The 16,106-nt window shown below is 35.0% G+C and overlaps 1 protein-coding gene across 2 annotated transcripts in view; it reads right to left on the bottom strand.

The window, feature by feature from the left end:
• Window positions 1-7,917: 7,917 nt before the first annotated feature.
• The window catches only part of SNX29 (sorting nexin 29), a 139,197-nt gene continuing 131,008 nt past the window's right edge, over window positions 7,918-16,106 (bottom strand). Inside the window, exon 21 of one of the 2 annotated variants that reach the window (XM_084536434.1) lies at window positions 7,918-13,132. In XM_084536434.1, coding sequence (XP_084392560.1) covers window positions 13,003-13,132 — 130 coding nt within the window. In that variant the 3' untranslated portion in view covers window positions 7,918-13,002. The remainder of the gene's footprint in view (window positions 13,133-16,106) is intronic. The other variant, XM_084536436.1, reaches the window with a different exon arrangement.

Here is a 16,106-nt window from a genome sequence, read left to right as displayed (position 1 = left end):
TTCATTTGTGCTTCTTAAGAGCTGTTTATTACTTGTTTGAGAAATGTTTTCAAACAGATTAGTTTAAAAACATTTCTGTCTATGGGAGGCATATTCAAACAAAGTATAAATTGCTTTTCCATTCAGAATCCAGTACGTGGGTTTCAGATTTAGTCCTCTGCTGAGAGAAGCATCAAATAAAAAATAGAAAAGAAAAGGTGAGGGAGCTCAGCTATCAGCTGACTGACATCTCCTAACCTCCATGAAGTGACCACAATGCTGAAGTTGGTGAGGGTTTCTTTTGCTGTTGTTTGTGTAATCCTACTCATATCTAACAGTGTTTTTTTGTGAGCAGTAGCCAAAAATGTATCTTAAACAAGAATCTGGAGACAAAGTGCAATGCACTTTGTAAAAGATACGATTGCTCTTGCTACTACTTATGCCAGTGTGATATTAGCATTGTATGTATTAGTGAGGCATGATATTAGCATTTGCATGTGCTTCATAGCATACAGTAGATCATTGCTCCACGTGGCATTGTCCCTGAATCTTGCTGATGAGTCTACATAAATACTAAAGCTAGCCTCTGTCATTGTGTGCTCTGCAGGACCTGCAACACAGTTCTTTGTGAAAGATAGCAGTTCTGGTAAACTTTTGTTTTCAGCTGAATGTTTTGTGGTTTTGTTTCTCTCAGTTATCTCATATCTCATGCCAAGTAAGTTTCCAAAGGGCAATCCCAAACCTCTTTTAGCCCAAGAACTCCAGATTAAGGGATTGAACTCCTTGAATGCTTTAAGTAATTGAAAGAAGTGGATCCAAGGGTCAAAAACAATCTCTCTGGACCTTGTAATAAAAGAATCCCTTCTGTTTTCTTCTTTACTTTACTTTTCTACTCTATTCTGTTAAGCAAGTTCTTGCACTGGCCTTATCAATGTGCTATCTGAGTACATTTCTGACTTGTGTTCTGTTCTTATCTTACTCTCTCAAAATAAATCACCTGTGCTCTAGTATTTTATCTGGGGAGGAATTTGTTTTACATTAGAAAGAAGTGTTTGTATTTTGAGGTTCTACAATTAGATCAGAAACCATAGAGATCTGCAATTCCATAGTTCTTGGACAGGACTGCAAGGACTGTAGGTCTCTGTTCTCTCCAAAATTACAGGAGAAAGCGCTTAGCATCATAATCTCTACTTTCAAGCTTGTACCCCAAGCACTGATCTGATGCCCAACTTTCAGAATTGTCTTCAACATTACAGGTATCTTGTCGTCATCCCCCAGTAGTTGTTTCACAGATAGACAGCTAAACTCCACCATGCCACTCTCTCACTCCCTCCCCTCAAATGAACAGGGGAAGAAAATATGATGAAAAAAGGCTAATGGATTGTGATAAGGAGCAGATTAATTAAAGGAATACTAAAACAAGCAAAGGCCACACAGCAGCAAAAGTAGAAAACAATTATTCTCTACTTCCCATCAGCAAATGCTGTTCAGCCATGCCTTGTGAAGCTGGGCCTCCACATGCATAGCGCCTGTTTGAGGAAAAAAAAGACACTTTCATAACAAGATATCCCCTTCTTTTTCCCCTTCCCCAGCTTTTGTGGCCAAGCATAACACCATACAGTATGTTATATCATCCCTTTGGCCGGTTTAGGTCAGCTGCCCAGGTGATGTCCCCTCCCTACTTCTTGCCCACCCCCAGCCTACTGGCTTGGGAATGAGTCTTGGTGCTGTGTCAACACATTCAGCAACAGACAAAACATTGGTGTGGTATCAGTGCTGATCTTTCTGCAAGTGCAGAGCACAGCACAGCAAGGGCTTCTGTGGGGAAAGTTAACTCCATCCCAGCCAGACCCAGTACACTTATTTTTATAAGATCAGGAATAAAACCCTTGCATCTTTCATCAAAACACCCTATGGTGTATTTTATCCAGCCAACTTCATACATTATAAAATATTTCTATACAGGCAGACTCCTTTATTTGAAATCATTTTAAAAACAACTCGCACCTGAATGCAGACTGAAGGTTTCACAAAGACTCCTTCATCTGTGAGCACCACAGAGAAGCAGAGTAGTTTCACAGACAAGTGTAAGACAGCTGCCTCCACCGTACTGGTCATATTGATATTTCATATATTAACACCTCCAACACCACTGCCTTCTCTCTTCATGTCGCCTGCCCATTATACACAGACTGAAAGTGGGCCAAGGACACATTGAAGAATTTTAAAAGTTAAATCAATGTTTGAGTCAAAGAAACAGAGTACTGCTGCGTAAAGAAGTCATTTGGCACAGTAAGTCACTGTCAATATATAAATAAAGAAATAGTCTGAGTGTGTAGCAGAATTTCATGCTTTAGCACAAACAGGCCATGAGCAGAGGGTGAGTTTCTAATTAACAGAGAATTGCTATGGTAACCAAAGGTGGTCACACATAATTGGGCGTGAAACCACATGAGGCTTCATGACAGAGGTGTCTGCATATATTATCCAGCACATTTTCTGTTTCTTAAATAGAATTACATTGTCAGGTCAGACAATGTTTTCCATATTTTATGTGCCTCCTTTTTAGCAACCAAAAATGCATCTCTGTGGGCTTCAGTGACAATTTCAGCTCTTCAGCACCCTTCTTACAGCCAAGACAGCAGAAGTCTAGATGCAACTCCCTCATGAGTTAACAAGCAACAAGAAAGAATGACATTTACAATGTATTTATATGAGACTCAAGAAGGGGTCTCTCCTCTTCAAGTGATATCAGAACAGTCTATGTGCAAAGACAGGCTTCTCATCCCTAACTTACCCTTGCCCATGGGTCAAGACCAAAGTGAGGATGAATGGCACAGAGGAGCAGCACAATTCCATGTGTTGGCTGAGCAGAGCAGTCAGGGACAAAATCAGCAGCGCTCTTCAAAATGGGAGTGTGTACACTGTCCAGCACCTTGATATTACTGTGTGTTAGTTAAAGCAATTATTATTTAAAGTTTGTATTTTGTTATCATAAAGAAAAGAAAAAAGAGATCATCTTAGAGACTGAAATATTCTGTGCAACCAAGACCAGTCTGGTAGGAGCAGAAGAAATGCTTGAAACTCACACTACGCTGACACAGTGACTCACCTGCAGCAACAACCAACTGTGATTAAACAAGTTTACTTAATTTACGAAAATTATTTACGAACTGAAGCACCACCTACTAGACAGTTTAGAGCATTATCTTAACTAATTAGATTATGCATTATCTATGCAATGAATCACATATTATGTGTGTAATGAATCCTAATGAAGATTAAAGGAAAATCTCATTACTTCAAATTGTTGTTCTGGGACAAGGTTTCTAAGAAATCTGTTAAATCTTTCTTGAACACATGGATATGAATAAAAGGTCAGATCTTGGACTGACAAATCCGCATTTTGCTGTACCAGCTGCACATAAAGGGCACAGAGCTACTTCAAAGCATTAAATATTCCTCCTAGTCTAGAGGAATGTTGTGATGCTCTCAGGATAGAATGGATTCAGGATTGAGGCGGATAGGTAGATCAGCTCCTGCAGACTTCCACAACTGCAACTGAGAGAAGCTTTGAGACTTGGTTCTGTTAAGAACATTTTCAGGATTTTAAATTGCTCTTTTTCAGTTCACATTTTACTGGTTCTCAATGCACATTGCATTTGAGTTTCTCTGTATCAAAGGAGTCAGATAACAAGTTAACATACACTTCACAATAAGTCTGACTTAACATGTTCTTGTTTTCCTGTTGTCTACAATTCCTGTTGTCTACAAACCAAGCATGTACCTAGTCTGCATCTTTAAGTGAGGTAGTGGGCTGTTATTGCTCTCTCCACATACCTGAAGTGGCTGCTCACCCACTCTGAAAGTGCAGTATGTATATACATGAGGACATTAGGGAGTCAGGAAAAGTATATCTGACTGAAAACTAGTCAAAGATAACTCTAAACTCTCACTCAGCATTGTACTGCCAATCTAGCTGGATTCCGCTGTTTCTGCATGTCCAGATTTCCCATTAATTACACATCAGCAGGGGTTTTGCATAAAATGATGTGGTCAAAGAAATTTTCAATTACTAAGGGAAAGCAGAGTATCACGGTCTACCTCTATCATGCAGGGAGGAAAACTTTGCCCCTGCTGATTAGATACAGCAGTTGACAACAGATGTTATTTGTTAATTATTGACATATCCAAAGGGTCCTATGGCTTGACAGAATGCCGAACAGATACATTATTTACTTTGTTGTATCTCATCATGGAACATATGGTGGCAGTTTGATGGAGTACAGATATCTTCTTTGTGTCTATTCCTACACTGAAGTCCGAACTCCTTTTTCCTTTGCTTCTTGCTGCGTCAGAAAGTGTGCTTTCTTTTGTTTTCCTTTTTTCTAGTATCCAATTACCCTCTATTTTCTGATACAGTAAATCTGCTTAGAGGTACTAATGTATCATTTGCCAATTCACACTTTACTTTCACCCTTAAAAAATACCAACCAGATGGTTTCAAAAAAATGCCAAGTATGTCTAATATATTGTTTGAAATTAAAGTACCACTGCAAAATGCCTCACATGTTATTAACTGCTTGAAGCTATACGTAGCACTTTGGATGCATGAAAAACTGCGTATTCCATCACTGTATTAAATAAAAGTCTACTGAGAATTTGAGCTGCTTCAAGATAAATTTGAGTGAATAGCTAAATTGTATGCTACAAATTATTAATGTGTATCTAATGCTTAGATCTGAAAAGCAGCTCCTTCAAATAGTTCAGCAGCTTAAAGAGCACAGTACAAAGGACATACTGATTCTTTGTTTAGTCTTACAGTTAAGAAATAGACTTGCTTGTGTACATCAGTAGAGACAAGATACATATTTCTGATGACAAAAGTTTGAAGTGTTATCTGCTCTAACTTGTCACCAGAAAGGTACTTAACTATATTAAGTGATATCTAATTTCCTACCTATCTATAAGCCCACATTCCCACTTTGGAAGGAACCTGGGGATCTCCACTACTGAAAAATTCATTTTCTTTTAACACACAAAATTAGGAACCTTAGTATTCTTAAATTAGTTTCCTACTAGAAATTGAGATGTTGAAACTGTCACTGAACTTCACACACATGCGAAAGACTTAATTCATGGATGAATTAGCACTTGGAAAAAGTACGCAACCAAGGGAGTAAAGAAGAGTTATTTTAAAAAATATATAACAACTTATAATAAATTGTTTATAATGCACATTATAATTTATAAAAATACACAATTATGTAATAATATATAATAAAATATACTATTACATTGATTTAACTCTTTTCTTGCTAAATTCTCTCAACCAGTATTTTTCATAAAGTGAAGCTATATAATATGAATGTGAAGTCTGTTTTACTGTAACAGTAATTCCAAAAGAAAGGCCTTGTATTTGACAACTCTGGCAGATGTGAGTTCGATTTGCTATAAAGAGGCTCATCTCATGCAAAGCTGATGACTTAGGACTCAGACACTGAGGAAAACAAAGCCTTCCTGTACCTCACCTGCATCTGAAAAACAGATAGCACCAGGAATAAAATGAACTATGAAAATATTCTTAAAAGAAAAAATGAACTAGTGACAGTCAGATGAAGCACTCTGTAAAGAGAAATTCGCCGGGCATACGAGTTATAGAAAACTGGGGATGGGCAGGTCTTTGTGATCCAACAAAAACTCCCAAAATATCACAAGCTCAACAGAAGAAGGTGTAAAGAGCAAAAGTCCCAAGTGCACAAGTAAGAGTACATATAGCTTCACAGACAATGAAAAAGCACAAGCCACTGCATGCCTGGCACTTGGGAAGAAAAAAAAAAAAAAAAAAAAAAAAAACAAACAACAACAACACAGAAAGCTCAGAGGCTCACCCTACTCTGTAAGAGACACCACTGTGTGCACACAGCTGAGGAAGAGCATAATGGGCTGCTCAGAAGAAAGCTAGATGGGATGAAATCTAATGGTGCAATTAATTAATGGCCTAAGTTAATGTAAATTAAAATACTGGGAAATTTTTTTTAAACGTTGAAAATAGCAGGAGTATTCTATTGGTAGTAAAAAGAAAGTTTTAATCATCCTACTTAGGAACCACACACAACAAATTCTTACTAGTGTCCAGATCAAAAAAACTGCAAGAAAAATTCTGAAAATGAGCATGACAAACACATACACACAGACATGCCATCGTTTGCACAATTACTTTATATCATAAAATCAAGCATAACTGATTTTTTTTTATATTGTAAGTCATCTATTATTTTAATATTTGAAATAGAGCAAGTTTACTTACAGTATTTATTAGTTAGAAAGTCATTGGGAAAGACTGAAGAGCAGTAGCAAGAATCTTATTTTAAACATTATCTTAAAATAATCTTTGCTCTTCTTCTGGCAGATCTTGTCTGCAAAGCTTTCTCCTCATTTTCTTAAAATTTCTGGGGGGAAGAAAAGCAGAAAATCCTGTGCAGGTCTTTTCCTGAAAAGAGAAAATCCTTAAAATCTGTAGGCCCATATAGAAATACCAAGGCAGCGCAAGTCCCCATATGCAACCTAATCTTCACCTGGATTTGTGGAAAAATTAGCAGAACCTTTAAACTATTTTGCTCTTTCTGGAATTTTGAAAGCAGTAATTAAGCAGCAGTATCCCACCATCAGGACAGTAACAGTTAAATTCAGCCAGACACTGGTTTTGCCACAGGCCTATAAGGGTTTTTACATAAACTCTCTTCTTTCCAGGCTTCTCTGGCCCAGGTTTCTGAATCTAAAACATGGCACTAGTTGCCTTTCTCCTGATGATCAGACTTTACTCTTCCCACAGCAGCAAAAAAGCTCAGATGTTGTTAGACCAGAAAATAAAGCTCAAGTGGCCAAGAAACACTCTTTTAGAACTGAGCCTTGTTCCATAGGGCTGAAATTCTGTACATCCTGGCACAGTGAGGGCTTTAACTTCTTATAGCCCAAAGACAAGCACCTGTCAATAACCTGGAGCTGTCTGTGGTCTGGTACACCTCAAGCAGACAGAAACTGAAAAAAAAGAATATGGCTTCAAGCTATTTGTTACAACTTCATAAGTCTTTTGCCTAAGATCTTAAATAATTGAGATACAAAAAGCTTATACTCCATAATTATTAGTAGCTATTATTAGTACTGGAAGTATTCTAGAAGTCTCATCCACATTTGCTTAGAAACAAGAAAATCCTACAGATTGTAAAGACAATTTCAAATAAAGTTCTGCTATCTAGCTCCTATAAAGATATCTCGACTACCACAGTTTTAAAAGATGTGGATGCCTAAACATCATTATGAGTTTTACGGTAAGTGTCTGTACAACTTTTTTTTTTTTTTTTCTTTTAAAAGATGAGCAGTTCAACTAATTAGATCTCTGTATAACAGTTGTGTCTTGAAAATTTTTAATTGAATTAATCAGCAAACTGTTCTGTGAGTACTAGAGTCAACTAACACTACATCTTTTTAAATTACAGCTTTGTTTGTTAGGTGGAAATTGATTAAATGTATACCAGGGCTTCAATTTAAAACTTTCCTCTTCAACGAAGCATCCAAATCCAGCAGCTCATTTTCACGTGATATGGAAGCATCCAGTCATTAACTGTATATGAAAGTGTCAGTCTGAATAGCCAAATACATCAAATCTCAATAAAAAATAAAACATTCAAGAAAAAAAACTTGTAACATAGATTTCCTTTCTGTTTTACAGAATTTTCTATATATGTGATTATAAACTGAAATATTCCAGATTTCTGTCAATAAATACGACTTCTTGTAAGATGATATAAGATTATTTAACAAATTAAAGTCTGACATCTATGTACATCATTCTAGAAACTCATTGAAAAAATGAACAAATCACAGAATCATTTACGAGACAGCTGAAAAGACCAAATAAGGTGTAAACATACTCTATTTCAAATGTGAAAAGATGTTATTTTTTATTTTTGTCCTTGTAAAGTAGTATATTTCAACCAGATTACAACAAAATTACCACAGGATATTTAAAAAAAAATACAAGAAAGTATTTAGAAAATTATATATGTACATTTGCTTAAAAATTCTATAATGTAAACATTAGCATAACAAGATAAAATAATATTACAAACCATTTATTAATACTTAGGTGAATACTGTACATATATATGCTTTAGAATTAATACAATTTTTCTTACAGTTTAAAAGGAACAAAAAAAAAATTCCCCAAATCAAAAGGGAAATACAGCTTCTTTACTTGCCAGCAGGTTTGGTCCCACATACAAGATACTTAATTGTTTATCTCAGTGTTCAGGAAGAAAGAAAATGCAGCTTTTCAGAATTAGATATTCAACCAAATTTGCATTTCTGTAATTTTTAGTGTCCTAAATAGCTAACACTTTTCTCAAGAAACCAACTACCACAGACAGCAGTTCTGAAACCTTGTTAAGCAAACTGATTCCTCCTACATGGAATTGCAATACATTTGTTTAGATGGAAAAAGAAAAAAAAAAGGTATTTTTTAAGTCCTGATATTTGCAGCAATTTGTAAATATGGAAATTCATTCCTCTCTAAACATTTCAATGGTGTTTTCTATGCCATTATTAACCAAAAAGTAAGCTACTATCATTAATTAGAAGTATGCTCTGATTATCTATGTTATCTATAATTGGACAGAATAAATAAAAGTACAATTAGTGCAGAGTAGGAAATAAAAGAAATGTACAGTATCAGACCACTGTGTAGAGAAAGTTTTTATCTGCCATTCAATATGTGAAACACCAAGCAGCTTAACTGATATTTCTATATTTCATATATATAATTTCATACATCGAAGTTAGTCTTTCAATACATAATGCTAAGAAACTACAGAAATGGCTACATATTCATCAAATTAATATTCCATGTAGTGATACAAGGTGTTGACTGAAATATCCTAACCTACAGAAATTGAAGGAGAAAAATCTTTACTCTCTTGAGTTGTTTAACCACTTTTCCAGAAGTGACATAAGCTCCAATACAGAAGTATTGTTGTTTCCAAGGAGAAAAATGTGTTTGCAAAAAAAGAAAAAAAAGTCTTCCTCTTTCATTTAAACTGCTGTTCCACAGGTTTTTCTTGGGAATTATAAGCAGGTAACTGTATTTCTATCCACAGGTATAGATTATCTGTCCTCAGAATTACAAGATATTCTTGTAATTCTCCACAAGTGTGGAAGGGGGTAGGTTGAACATTTGAAATGGCAAGAAATTTATAGCAGAACTATGATTCCTGCCTGTTTTGAATCAAAGAGAACAACATCCGTGTCTGAAAGTACTAATAACTGATTCTGTTAACAAAATATCATTTTTTAAATCATTAATATGTCCTGACAGACAGTATCAGTAGTTCACGTGGGGCTTACTGAGTCTCTTTTATTATTAGCTTGCTGCTCTGAGACAGTCGACCCCATTTATTAGCAGGTTCTTATTAATTAATTTGACAGCTACCATGCAGATATCGCTCTATACAATAAAACATTTTGTAATACAAAAAAAATGTACCTTAGCAATGGGTCACAATTTTGAACCAATTATCTTTAATACTGTTATGTCCTTTCTCTAAATACTTGTATTAATCCAGTCACGAAGGTTTATGACTTGTGGTAGGTTCTGTAAAATAGTATATATAATCTGATTACAACTATCACATCAACAACATATTCCAGAAAAAAGACTGGCTTTGAAATTATTAATCTTCCTAAGATGTGATTTAATGGACATATCAATTTAAGCCTTTATAACTATGCCAATATCCTGCCTCATATAAACCTTGGAAATTTATTATAATTACTGAGAAACTTGATTTAATGCAAAAGCAAAGCCAATACAATGCATTCTCTATAATAAATGACAAAATCTCTAAATAGATGAGGTTCTCAAAAAACACAGTTAAAATTATTTAATTTATACTAATACCGATAGACAATCACATCTGCAAAAGATTCAAGTCTTGCCTGCCATGTATTTCTTAGGAAATTGTTCATTTTGCATGTGATAAGAGAACAGCATTAAAACTAAAAAGTAATGCCATTTATTTTCACAATTTATTTTGAATAGTCATTAAAGGATCCAGATGACCAGTATGTCTAAATATAAAACAGAATTGAAATGCAAATGATACTGCAAGTTTCTCCATGCTGCCTCATACCATGCTGTAGTCCAAGGCTTGCAGGAACAACAGGGATCAGATTGGCCTGAGTCCTCTATTCTGTGATTATGGAGATGTTCAAGAACTGGTTGCACCCATCAACTCACTGTGCATAAACCGTAGAGGGGATATAAAGATTTAAGAGCTCTCAGATAGTACAAAAATAAATGAGATGTACAAAAATGGTAACTACATGCATGGCATTAGGTGACACAGGAGGAAGTGGTATGATCACTCAATTGGTAGAATCATTGCTACAGTTACAGGTATTTTATAAAAGCAATATATCTATCCTAGGATTCTTAATAACAGCTGGTCATCCTTCATCAACAGACTTCCCTGATTTTGTAAATAAATGAAAAAGTGGAACTTGTGACAGAGAATTACAATTCTCAGAAAGACAGGGCATTTCACAATGTCCTGAGGTGCTAAAAATGTGGGCATTCACATATGTTGATAGATATCAACACCTATCTCCTTGCAGTCATGCAAGCACCTTACTTCAGCAGTAACCAGGTCAATAGGGAAAGCTGACTTGTGAAGAAAGGCTTAATTTAATTAGCTTCTGAGATTTTAGAGAAACCACAGATGGGTATTTAAATGGATTAGTAATGCACCCACTACCCTACCTTGTATCACAAGGCGAACACTGCAGACTGTAATCTTAGGAGCTGATACACAATTCAGGTAAAGTTAATAAAGAACAATTTGTACACAGTAAACAAGCTTAGTATTTTCGTGTGATCTACATACATACATTAGAAAATACAAGAAACAAAATAATGAGGAATGAAATAAGAGCCACATGTAGTAACAAGAAAAATTTCTTCTAAGCAACTAAAAAAAAAAAAATTAATTTAGGCTATGCTAAATGAGAATTCTTACCATTTGCAACTTTCTGAATAAGGAATCCTTTAATTTGTGAGTTATTTCCTGAAAATGAATACAGCCTCACATGACAAACAGATAAATCACAAAGCATACCACAATACAATTTCTTTCAGATTTACTTGCAATTCAGTGTTAATAGATGTGTGTCATATTTCTACTAAACAAGGCTCTATTTTCTGAAAAGTTAATTTAAAATTGTTTCCAAGTGGGACCATCATTACAGCTACTTTTCCTTCCAACGAAGGCAAACTTTAATGTGTCAGCAGTGTATCAGACTGAAGAGTTTGGAGAGGTGTTAGCTGACAAGATACACACTTTCCATCCTTCTTCAATAAATGTGTTGTTTTAGTTTACACAAAACACCAATAATTATTTACCTTTTAATAATAAAAAAAAAATGGCTAGCTCCCAAGCTGCCCTTTTGGATTCTGAATTTTGTACCAGCCCACAGACACTACTTGCTGTATGTAATGAATCCCTACTTGAGAAGTGTCGCTAAACAACTGGACCATGCTTGGCTAAAGAATACACAATGGTCACAGGTCTGAAAAGCAGAAGTTCCAGTTTGCCAGAACTTTGATAGAGCACTGATGTAAAGAGTTTATTAATCATCAGTTGTTGTTGGGGTGGCTTTTTTTTCTCTTCCAGGGTAACATGAGATTTCATGATCTACTGATAGAAGAACTGAATAAAATTAACAGATAATAAAATGACAAGATACACCATGTTAATGCTCTCCAAAAGAGAAACTTCTGAGAAGAAAGATATTCTTACACAACGGAAAACCAGAATACAATTGATAGAAAATTTCAGTGTGCACTGCTTAAACTTAATGAAGAAAGGAAGATAGCTGACACATAATTAACTGCCTATGGCAGTACAGCTAATGGATGCTGAACTGGATTCCAGTTAATCCATGTCAGGACTTCCATCACTTGTAATAATTCTTGCCAATTTTTTTTCTGTTATTCTTGCAGCAGTACCATCACAGATTACTGTTCAGTGAGAGGTGATGGGTAACAGGCACTTTCATTACAGGCAATTATTAATTATCACTATATGAAGGATTTTTAAAAAAGAGTAAGAATTCCAAACTGCCCAGTTAATGATGAAGGACTGTTCTGTAGCATCAGTGACAAATTAATACTAAAATATAACCCAAGACTTGAAAACACTTTTGTATCATGCTGATTTTGTATATACTCATGGTGGTTTGTAGAAATTAATAATATTGCACCCAGCCTTATAGCAAGACTGAAATTTCACTAAAAATTATTACATTCTCTGATTTTAAAGAATTACTTCCCACAAATGAAAGCTATTGAGAACACCTAACTAGAAACATAGAAAAGCTATTTTTACACCTGTACTGTTTTTCCCTTGTCACCTACTTTGTCAAGTTTTTTTAAAAAAACTTTTGTGTGTATCAGAGGTTTACAATAATAATTAAAAAAAAAGTATTTCTATTTACAAAAGGTAATAAATTAGTGAGGTTCTTTCAAGCACATCTTTCTGACATATTAAGTAGTAATAATCATAACTGTTCTTTAAGGAAAATAAATCGTGGTGACACGATACCCATGTCTGGACCAGAAAAATGTATATGTAGAAAGTGAGACAACACAATACAAACAAGGAATTCAGAAGAACGTAACTTCAGAAGAACAAAGGAGAATATGTGCAATGCAGCTTCAGAAAACAAATAAAATGCCTATCTGTTTGCTGAGCCCCAGTGAAGAGCTCTTGTATTCCTTTTGAGAAAGTGATTACTGCCTTCCAAAGTATTTAATCAGGATATGACCCTTAGTTATGAATGTCTCCTTTCAGGATTTAAGTTGATGCAGCTGTAGTCTCTTCAGGAGCTTAAATTATAAATATAAGCTAGGAAGGAATCACAGAGCAACTTAAAGTACATGGTTCCAGCATTCACAATTATGAAAAAGGGTCAAAGATCACCGCTCTGAGGTTCCAGGCTTCGGGGCTCTCTTTGATGGCTGCGAGACAGTTTAGGGAAACGGGTAGTCACTCTCGAGCGGTTGATTTTGCTTACTGGTTCTCCAGAAGGTGGAATGTCACTAGGAAGAAAAGAAAAAGACAGAAGTAACTAGTTTATGTTATATGCAAACTATTAAGTCGTTACTCTCAACATGAAAAAAGCAGATGTTATGAGAGCCTGGCACATGACTGCAAAGTACAGCACACATCTTCAACTACACAGAATTGCATTCTTTCTACTGGTATCTCAAGTGTGAATTACAAATGAGCTCTTTCAGAAATGAGAACTAGTAGAACTTTCAATACTTTATGGAAGACTGCAAATTACAGGATAAAAGCATATCTCTATGGGTTGCAGTTCAGAAATGGTGGTATAAGCATTTTGAAGCGATAAAAGTACAAGCAAAATAGACAAGAGCTTGCATGATGCTCTACTTAACAATCCTCTAATTATGGATGGATGTATCATCACGTGATGAAGTGTATTAGCAATACATCCCTGTTGGGAATTCTTCAGTCTCTTCTGACCCACAACAGACTATAGTCTTAGATGAATGAGCCTTTTTGAAAAGTCTCTGAGAAGAAATACATTAAGTTCAACAACAAGCAGTAACAGAAAATTCCAGCTTACCTAGGTGATATTCAGAGGCTATAGACTCCTCGGAAAACTACAGTATAAAGGGATAGCATTGTACTTTTGCCATTCTCTTAGAGGACTCCACATGGTTTTTAATTATGCTTCTTAAATACAGATCAATAAATAAAACTAAATTTTGCATATTGCAACTCAGCTAGGCAATAAAATTACACAGCATACAAAGTCAAATGTACTTTTATAATTAAAAAAAAAAATGTAATACCTATCTTCAGAGTGAGTTAATAACAAGTCAATAGTGGAAGAATCGTTCTTCTGCAGTTCTTGCCATATTAAATAAATACACATATATGATATATATATATATATATATATATATATATGTATATATTTAAAATCACTGAATTTACCCTATGTAGTTCCCTTTTTCCTGCAGTGACTTTCCCCCCAGCTCAGACAGCCCTATAAAAGCTGTAGGCACATGCAGGCTCCACTCAAGCACTTTGAACACCTTAGAGATCTTAGCAAAGCAAAGGCCTTTAACAAGTCCTGGGACTGAGTGGAAAATTCACTTGCAGGAAGCAGAGTACTCCTGAAAGACAGAGTAACTGTATCACTGGTAGCCATTAGCTTTGAAACTACAACGCCCACATTTGCTGCTATTTGCTAAATAATAATAAAGCAGTACAGAGAAAAATGTGTCCAATTTAGATGTTAAACATTAACAGAAAACAATTGGAGTATTTTTAATGACAGTGTATTTTGCTTGTCTAGCTTTCCTTGCAGAACAGTCTGAAGTAACAGTTAAAATAATAAGTTAGATTTTTCTGAATTAAGATTCACCATACACATAATATTGAGTCTTCCTAGGTAACTAGGAATTCCTTCACATGAAAAAACTGCATAAAACACCTGTGGGATACATCTTCATCTTCTTTAATAATAAGAATAATAATCTAGATCTTTAATTCTATATTTTTGTTGTCAATGAAGTCCAAGCTATGCAATTAATTTACCATATGTTATTAATTCTTAGTTGCCAAAGATAACAGGACTTCCAAACCCAGTCCTATGATAAGTTATTTTGAAACTCAACATTGCTATCTCAGATGCTGTAGAAAATTTCGATCATGTGAATCCAATTTCAGCTATGCTAATTATCATGGATTGCTTTCAGTAACGTGAATATCATTACTCTTTATACTATTTATTCTCTCATGTTTTCTATGTATTCTCTAGTGTTTATAGAACAGCATGGGGTAGTGGTTTCAGAGGGCTGTGATTTTGTATTAAATGTGTATCTTTCAGAACATGTAAACATAAAACCTTCTAAATATCAAATATACAATGAAATTAAAACTTTTTTTTTTTTGTCTTGTTGGACTTTTCTCAAAATAAATTATGTTAATTTGCCAGCAGGATGGACACTGCTGATAGTGCTTTAGTTCTGTCAGGCTGACAGACAGCTACTTTGTGGCTATATGGTAGTTTACATTGCAAAAGAAAGCACTGTGTTGTGTGCAATTACTATAATTTGGTGATTGCTTTTTTGAAACTACATTTTAATACTTAAGCTCCTCCTGCTGGCACATCCACAAAATGACATTAGGGTCAGCCCAAGGCAGAAGTCACTTTTCCCTTGTGGAAGAAAAATACCATTAAAAGAAAAAAGTGCAAAAGATGCAAAATGAATTCCCCTAAAAGGAAGAAATATGAACTAATATCCATCTGTCTTCATAAGAATGGCTGAGATAGTTAGATCATTTTAGGATGGCTGCATGATCACTGATTTATGTAAATAAATAAATAAAAATCGCAAGTAATTCTGCTAATTTAAATGATACTACTCCTAAACTAGATTTATCTAATAACCAAATTAGAGCTAATTTGTCTTAAATGTCTAAGCTAATTTTTATCATTACAATCCAAACTCTAAGACAAATCCCTGTGTTACACAGATTTACAGAAAGCAGTTTATAACCAAGGAATTAGATCTTCATGCATCCAGCACAAAAAGACAAACAAGAGCTGAAATTTCAGCTGTTATTGCTTGTTGGCCTGATCCATTTGCATGGAATTGGAGGTTGTACAATGACAAAAAGGTTTAAAGAGAGAAGTCATACATTAGTCAAGTATATATCTTAAGTACCTTTCCTTCCTCCCTACTTCAAAAACTCATGCAATAATTTGCCATCTAACTTACTTATTTCAGCTCTAGCTTTTTGCTCTGCAATTAAAACCAAACTTTCAAAGAACACCCAGAAAATGTAACAACTAAACTTGTGAAAAGAATGAACAACCCCCCTCAAAACCAATGGTAATAAAGGACGAGGGGAAGATTATTCTTCCACCTCTTCTATTGTTACCAGATTTAACAATTCTAGCTCTGGCCTTGAGGTCAAATGATACTTATAGAGTCTCTGGCATTAAATGAGACACTTTTGTCCAGAGACACTGCT

Source organism: Aythya ferina, assembly GCF_964211825.1.
Source record: "Aythya ferina genome assembly, chromosome: 15".
NCBI classification, from domain to species: Eukaryota; Metazoa; Chordata; class Aves; order Anseriformes; family Anatidae; genus Aythya; species Aythya ferina.
This window is presented reverse-complemented; position numbering and strand designations above follow the sequence as displayed.